This window comes from Jaculus jaculus, chromosome 10, assembly GCF_020740685.1.
Source record: "Jaculus jaculus isolate mJacJac1 chromosome 10, mJacJac1.mat.Y.cur, whole genome shotgun sequence".
NCBI classification, from domain to species: domain Eukaryota; kingdom Metazoa; phylum Chordata; class Mammalia; order Rodentia; family Dipodidae; genus Jaculus; species Jaculus jaculus.
Window position 1 is genome coordinate 50,090,095 of NC_059111.1, and position 8,594 is coordinate 50,098,688.

General features: G+C 37.9%; 1 protein-coding gene across 1 annotated transcript in view; it reads right to left on the reverse strand.

Moving 5' to 3' along the window:
- The window catches only part of Pclo (piccolo presynaptic cytomatrix protein), a 425,322-nt gene extending 420,137 nt beyond the window's left edge, over window positions 1-5,185 (reverse strand). Inside the window, exon 1 of the mRNA XM_045160196.1 lies at window positions 4,959-5,185. Coding sequence (XP_045016131.1) covers window positions 4,959-5,185 — 227 coding nt within the window. The remainder of the gene's footprint in view (window positions 1-4,958) is intronic.
- Between the last annotated feature and the right edge of the window lie 3,409 nt (window positions 5,186-8,594).

The window sequence follows — 8,594 nt, forward strand, 5'->3', positions numbered from 1 at the left end:
CTAAGCCATCTCTCCAGTCCAGGTGTATAAAATTTTTAAATAAGCCACTGCTTATCAATGAAGTTTTAGCTAAGAAAACACCCCACATTATTACTACAGTGAAATTAAGATGAGCATTTTGTTTGATATATATTACTTCATATTTGGAAATTGTATGATTCTTTTTAAAAGAAACAGGGGTAAATAAGCAGTGCTTCAGTAGCACCTGAACTTTGAAATAATTGTAAGAAAGCCCTACAGATTTTTATTAATCAAAACTTGCCTACTTAAGGACAAGACTACTTAAAAAAAAAAAAAAAGCCCATGTTAGAAGTAATACTAAAAAAAAGGAAAGCCTCAGACAGAAAATAAGCTTTAGATGACAAAGTATTCATACACTGATTTTCTGATTCAATAAAAATGAATAAATATGATTACAGGTACAGCTTACTGATATGGCATTATCCTAGCATGTGAAAGAGACTGCATTTGATCCCCAGCACCACCAAATAACAACTACAACAACAAAGAAAGGGATTTCGTTCTGAGCTTTGGCAGTATCCTACATGAAAGGTGTAGTAAAAGTAAATGTTTTACTATGTTTTTTGAAACCTTCCTTTATACAAGGACCTAAAACTATTTCCTCAGTTAATTCCAAAGTTCCATGCTACCTCATTTCCATTTGGGAGAAATCATTTTGAAAGCTTCCTTATACCACCCTTGTGTATTCCTTTCTATGAGAAGGTGGAAGACCCATCACATACAACTGAAAATGAGTTATTTCTAAGGAGTTACATTGTTCTCACTTTGACATTTTTCCAAAAATATTTTTCAGTCAATTAATATGATGTACTATTCCCTTTAAGGGACTTTATTATAGATACAACTATCTTTTAAGTAATTATTTAAGCATTTTGTTAAATTGGATCCTTGTACATAGTCCTTGAAGCCTATTTTTAAACAGAATCCAAATAAATATATTCTTAATTTTCCTTTTCTTGAAAATTATACTCATTTTAATCACTATTGTATGGAAAATTTTCTCCACTTGACCCAACACACATGAAACATGAAAATAAAGAACTTCATGAATATCAGACCATGATAACTGTAAACACTAAAATTGAAAACAACCAGCTTGCACCACAAAATAAGTGCATGAACTTCCCACAAATCTTAAGTTTTACTGTATTAGGAATTCCCATCAAAGAAAATCTATCAAGCCATAAAGACTACCCCATAATTTAAGCTTAGTTTTCATTGCAATAATTATGTACAAAAAGTAAAATAAACACAAAAATATGAGGATGTGAAACAAATAGAAAATCATTAACATATGATCTAATATCAAACAAAAATATAAAGGTGCCTTATTAAACTGTGGTCTCCTTGTAAAGTTTTGCTTGGTTTAATAATCATTCTGTTAAAAAAGAACAGTAACTAAAATGCAATGTATGTGGTAAACACTGGACTGTGAACTCCTAGAGAGAGAATATATTTCCCTCATCTTTTCATCACTAGAACTAAACCTGGCACCTAGGAGATGAGCATTAATATTTGATAAAACATAAATAAATGGGTAGATCACAATGAACCAACCAATGAGTGAATGAACATATCGGGTTTTTGCTTTACTCTAGATTCAAATTTCTTGAGTTCTTTTCCCTTCAAATTCTTTTATGGACCTTCTAAGATTTGAATGGTTATATTCTGTATTAATTTTAGAAAGTGGACATGCCCTATTAAAAAAAAAAAAGCAGTAGAGCAGATGGCTACTCAGTAGGGAAAGCTCAAACGAGTACCAAAGGAAACATCAATTCAAAATTCTTACATTCTATCACAAAAGGAAGCCCTTCTCAAATGACATAGTTCTAATTGTCACTAAAATGAATAGAAGCAGTAATAAAATTTCACTCTTCAGTGTCTACAATGAATCATCATGCAGTAGAATTGTATGTGTAACCTGTCCTGTACTTCCAGCTTCAAGCTACTCACTATCACAATTTTTGTTTCCATTTTACTATTATTATTTCCAGATTACAATTTTCCTCTCATAAGTTAGTAGAAATATTTCAGATGGCATATACAAGTATAGAAATATAAAAGCAGCTGGAATTATTAAATATCCTAAATATAACACAACAGTTGATGGCACTTAGTTTGACAGTGCTGAGTCACATAAAACTCTATATTAGAGATATAAATAATCTTAGAAATAATTCATTTTAAACTAGAGAGGATCCTGAGCTGTGAGTTGAGATTAATTGAAAGTCATAAAAGGAAAGAAATCTGGCATCCTGACACCTAATGGGGGAGAGAATGTTTACAACCTCACACTACCTTATTTATGTATAAAAGAGTATAAATACATCAAAATAACTCCTAAGATGTATAATTCAACACACAACATATCTGCAAACTATAACTGACAGCAATGTATTTCCAGTTTATATATTACCACTCTGCATTTGTAATGCTCTTTCAAATGAAAAGTCAAGAAAAATATTATTAAATTTTATGTGACTCTCATAGACAGGGTTAGTAGTCTCATTTAGAGGCAAGTTACCTGAGGTACATATTGGTTGAAATGTGTGGGGCTTGTTTCTTTCTTTCTTTTTGGCTACAAGTTAAAATCAATAGGATAACAACCCTGGGCTTTTGACTGACAGTCATCATTTCTTGAAAATAAAAATAAATTCTTCCATGTCCAGTTTCTTAAACATTTAAAAGTTGAAGTTATCTGGACATTATACATACATGTATCTAAATGAACATGACCCTAAAATTATGAATGGCAGACCATATATATGTTCTGGTTAAATATGGAGACATTTTTTGAAGTCATGTACCTTTCATAAAAATTATTCAGAGCCAGGTGTGGTGATGCATACCTTTTATCCCAACACTTGGGAAGCAGGGGAAGGAGGATTGCCAGGAGTTTGAAGACAGCCTGAGACTACATAGTGAATTCCAGGTCAGTCTAGGCTAGCACGAGGCCCTACCTTAGAAAAAAGCCAATAAAAATTGTTCAGTAGAATATGTAAATATGTTGAAAAATTAAAATGTTTTTGAGTATTTGAAGGAACCTTTAGCAGTAACTGTTTGGGACACAGAGTAGCTATTAACAATTCCTAAGAAAGAGAATTATGAATGGAGAAATTGAAAAGTATACCATGAAGCCAGCTGCATAAAGCAACAGTTTTATATTTTGAAACACTTTTCAACATGCTGAACAGAAGAAATTCAGAAATCCAAATTCATAGCCAGGTGTGATGGTGCACGCCTTTAATCCCAGCACTTGGGAGGCAGAGGTAGGAGGATCACCATGAGTTCAAGGCCACCCTGAGACTACATAGTGAATTCCAGGTCAGCCTGGGCTAGAGTGAGACCCTACCTCAGAAAACCAAAAAAAAAAAAAAAAAAAAAAATCCAAATTCAAAGATCAAAGATCATATTTTGATTTGTCACTAGTACACCTGTTGCATGGAAAAAATGAAAGAATCTCTGGCACACATTTATGAAAGGCTAATAAAGGTACTGTTCCCGGTTATTATCATAAAAGATACACAAAATCAGCCTGCATCCGTTTACCAGTCAAGTTTCCATTAAGTATAGAAAAGACAGTTTATATTTTAAACTACACTAGTTAAAGAAAGGCTTTATATGAAAGAAATATCCTAATACATTACTGGTTTTAAAACACTAAAAAATATTATATTAAATGAGAATAGTTTTCACAAATAATGGTTGCATTCTCTCAAAATAAGTACGGTTTTTACCAAACAGATTTCCAATGTTTAAAATGTTACCTCAAGTAACTATTACTATCCCCCCAAAATTTTAATTGTTTCAACATTATATTATATTTGAAAACAAACTACATTTACTTACATGTTAATGATTAAGTTAAAATATTTTATGAAATAGGATATTCTACGCCTATATATCCAGATCTTTCCAAGTTTCAATATCAAACGAAAATCGTGGATTTTCCTTTGGCTGTCACAATAGAGGAATGGTTTCAGGACCATGGAAAGAGAACTGTTTACTGCTGAAGGGTGGAAAGTTAAATGGGTTGTTTACAATAATAAAGGTCGTCAAAGCATGATAATTATACCCTCTTTGTACTCTAATTAAAAAACAAATAATTTATAAGGATGTAGGAAAATGGAAAGTTGGAGAGTGAGTGAATACGTTAAGATTACATATTGGCTTTTATCACCTGTGAAAGTTGTCATCTATTTATTTAGCTTTCCTTATGTATTGAAAATGAAGTTTAAGGTAATGCAAATCTGCATGGTCTATAAAATGAAAATGTCGTTGGTATATAAAAGAGCAATGGTTTAAAACTAGCATATAGCTAATTCAGAAATACATGTACAGCACCTGCTCTGCTGTGACCAGACCATCTGTTTAATGTCATAAAGTATTTTAGGGTCGCTCGCTGAATAGAAAAGGTATATTCATTCTATGCCTTTTGCCTAAACATTTCCAGCTTTTCTGTGGGGGTACTCTGAGAAGGGAGGACATATCACCTCCATGGGGATTACTAGTATTTTTACGTATTTAGGCATCATGATAGAGAAAAAAGGACTCCAAGCCCTAAGGAGATTTGAACACACAGGTGAACAGCCAGGGCAGCTCTATCCATTTCCCAACACATCTGACTTCCAGAGGAGTGAGACACTGGAGGGCGTCTCTCCACGCCACCCGAGTGGGAAAAGGTTCCAAAAGGGGGAAAAAAAAAATCACAACGTAAAATCACAGACCCAAGAATGCAAACCCTTGACTATCCCACCAGAAACTCCACACTACATCCTTTCCATTCCTCCCATGAAGGGGCTCAAGATCTCCTTATCGCCATCCCATCAGGGAGAATAAAATGAACAGAGGCGACATATATGTACCGGCGCGCTAGCACATCCGTGCCGGGAGCGCGGTACATGTATGACTGGACATATGCATCATGCTGTGCGTGCCTGTGCATGGAAGGCGAGTCCGCAGCGGCCGCGGGGGCGCTTCCCTTGGGTAGCCCCTGCGCCCTTGACATGACAGCGGCGATCTGTCGTCTCTCGTCCTCGCTCAGCTGGCTCAAGTCCGCCTCCATGCCGGCCGGGATCGTGCCTTGCGGGGGGCTCCCTGCCGCGGCGGCCGCCGCCAGCGCTTCGGGGAGCCCTTCCCCTTCCAGGCTTGCCTCGTTGCCCATGGCTCGGGGCCGCCGCGTCCCGCTCCACCGGCCACGCGCGCCGGGTCCGCCCCGAGGGTGTGCAGGCGGCTCCACGCCCGGGCCCCGGCCTCGGCCCCGGCCCCGGCCCCGGCCCCGGCGAGATGGTCGCCCAGGATCAGTGCCTGGAACCCGGGACGCCCGCGGCCGGCGTCTCCTCCATGTTGGACAGCGCCAGGCAACCTGTGCGGAAGACGCCTCCCGGACGCCGCCTCAGCGGCCCGAGCCGAGCCGAGCCGAACCGAACAGAGCCGAGCCGAGCCGAGCCGGGCCTCAGTGCCCCGAGGGGAGCCGAGCGGAGCCGAGCGAAGCCGGGAAGAAGAAGTTCGGAGCGGTGCCAGCGGGCACCACCCATCCCGCCCCGCCCCGCCCCGCCCCGCCCCGCCCCGCCGGCCGCGCCCCGCCCCCTCACCGCGCCTCCACTGCGCCTGCGCGCCGTGGAGCAGGTGATTGCCGCTGGCGCCTGCCCCACTCTGCGTCGCTCGGCGAGCTCCTCAGGCTCAGTACGGATTTAAAGGAACCAATCGAGTCCGCACCTCAAGGCCGCGGAGACCAGCTGGCGTTCTTTCAGGCATATCTCAGGATGCCTCAACCTGAATCTAGGGGGTGGGAGCGGGAGGGACCGGACAGGAGGTGTCTGCAGCTTTGGCTCCTGGGATTTGTAGTTGATTTTTTAAGGGAGGGGTTTAAAAGATGATAGGAAAGGATTCAGATAACTGATGATGAAGGATGATCCCCAATCCCCTATGCTTCGGAGGCAAATTTTCCAATGGGAACTAAGACTGACCCTTATGATTAGAACTTTCCAGAAGAATTAAATTAAAACTATCTAAAAATATACAAGATTAGAAAGCAGGTGAAATTTTGGAATGCTTATAACTTGTGTTGATTACTACATAGACTACACCCACCTAAGAATTACCGGAAATTGAACACCAAGGGAACAACAGCAAAATCCAAATTGTTAATATTAAAATGTTATAGTCACGTGCAAATTTGAAGATATGATTTTTTTTTTAAATCCTTTCCCCCATATTTTCTTTAAAAAGAATTTAAAATGTGTAGAGAAAAGCCCCCTAGGGAAATAGTATTAATGACACAGTTGTTTAGCAGATGTAACTGAGTCTACATTTTCAGTTCCCTCCCCCCGTTTTTCTGTTGCTACTTTTCTTAGAGGAGACCATCCCAATTAGCCCTTTATTAGCAATCCAAAATTTGTTAACAGTTTTTTTCATATAATATGTATTTAATGTCTCAACTGTTGAAGTTAAAGAAAATCAAAGGCTAATAATTAGGAGCGAATTAGTGAACAGATATGGGCAAGCTACTCAGAAAGTAAGTTTCCAAGCTGTTTTCATAATCATATCCATACTGTATATAGGGTCTTCCATTTACTATAAAACTGAACAGTGATGCAGTTGTAATAATTTGTGACTACATTTATTGTTTCTAAAAATAGCTGTTTGGCAGGTGCAGTGCATTATTTAGCTGCTGTAGTAGACAGATTTAGGTTTCTGGGATCACCTTCCAGACCAGGCACAGTTATGGGAGGAAGGGATTTATTGAAGCAGAAGTTCCAAAATGGAAGAAGCTGGCTGCATTTCACAGGTCCAAGCAGAGAAAAAAGAGCCACAAGCCACACCAGCACCAAAAGCAAGCACACATAGGAACTCCAGGAAAAAGCTCAGGCACTTTGCATGTTTCTTTAGACTGGAATTCCAAATCCACCCCTACACTTTAGAATTGAACCCTAGGATCCACCTATAGTGACACCTCTTCTAGCTGCAGATCGAAATTACAACTTTTAATAAAATTCTGAATATATTGGAACCCATCCATTTAAACTACCACACTTGCCTTCCATGAAAACTTCAAATTAAAATTTGATTCTTTGATAACCCGCTGGAACACGAAGTCCAAAGCCAAGATTGCAAGAGTATTCATTGAGATAACGAAGACAATGCGCTTACTTCATACACTTGAATCAAGAGTAGGAAACTTAACTTTCTGCTGGCCTCTTTGGTAGGAAATAATATTTGAAAATACATTCAGAGGTGAACTTAATTCAAAAGAGGACATGTTAGGTACCCTAGTCCTGGATTATAGCACTTTCTCTTTTGAAATAGTCATCTGATCCATTTCTAAAACCTTTTCATTTTAATTTATTTTTGTTCATTTTTATTTATTTATTTGAGAGTGACAGAGAAAGGGGGGAGCAGATAGAGAAAGTGAGAGAATGGGCACGCCAGGGCTTCCAGCCACTACAAACGAACTTCAGATGCTTGCACCCCCTTGTCCATCTGTCTAATGTGGGCCCTGGGGAATCAAGCCTCGAACTGGGGTTCTTAGACTTCACAGCCAAGCGCTTAACTGCTAAGCCATCTCTTCAGCCCTCTAAAAACTTCTTTTGATGCATCGTGATAAATATCTAAAATGGTAAGTCCAGAGAACCAAACCTTTTCATGTAATTCTTATCTAACTTTCACAGATAGATTCTAATATAGGCAACAATAAGTAAAGTAAATATAGTAGCTAACAACTGAACATGACCAAAAGTGATTTCTTAGAAGGGGTGGTGGTCCAGTATACCCATGTCTTAGCTGTCAACATTCATCCCAAAATTAAGTGAAAAGGTCTCTCTATTGCCACACATGAAATATATGGACTAAAAACTTTTCAAGGTTTGAAATTAAAATAGCTGGCAAAGAAAGAAAAATTTGTAGTCATACTAGTGTTTCACACCTATAATTAATTGTTTTCATATTATTTTAGCCAATTTGAGAATATACTGACTATACTTCATAACCTCTATTTAAAAGGCAATAGTCTAAGTATTTGGTGACACAGTAAATGTGCATCATATCTCTTCTAAAAAAATTCTTGTGATAATGCTAGAATTTTTTAAAGCAAGCTATCTCTAAATAGAGTATAAAATTTTAGGGTTTCTGAAAAATAATTTGTCAATATATATTAATTTCTGTAAACATGATTACCATGTGATATAATTCTAAAAATAACTCCTAAAAATCATTTGAGTTACAAAAATAATTTTTAAAAGATGTTCAATACTTAATAATTATGATAAGAGCAAGTTAAAAGTCAGCATAGGATAAAAATGTGAAATCTGGTAGAACTGATAGTGTTTATGGAATAATCTATTTTAAGTAATATTCTCAAATAGTTAATGATAACATCTTTCACAAAGAGAGCATTTCAAAGCATACATGTCTTCATAAAGTAGTAAGGGAAAAAGCCTCCAGAGATCAGAGTAAGCAAAACAGCAAAGCCCATATATATATATTTAATAGGTAAAACTTTAATCTTGATTTTGAACTAAATTATCAATTTTGGAATAACGAAGGTCTAGTAAGTATATTTTGTAATTCTTATA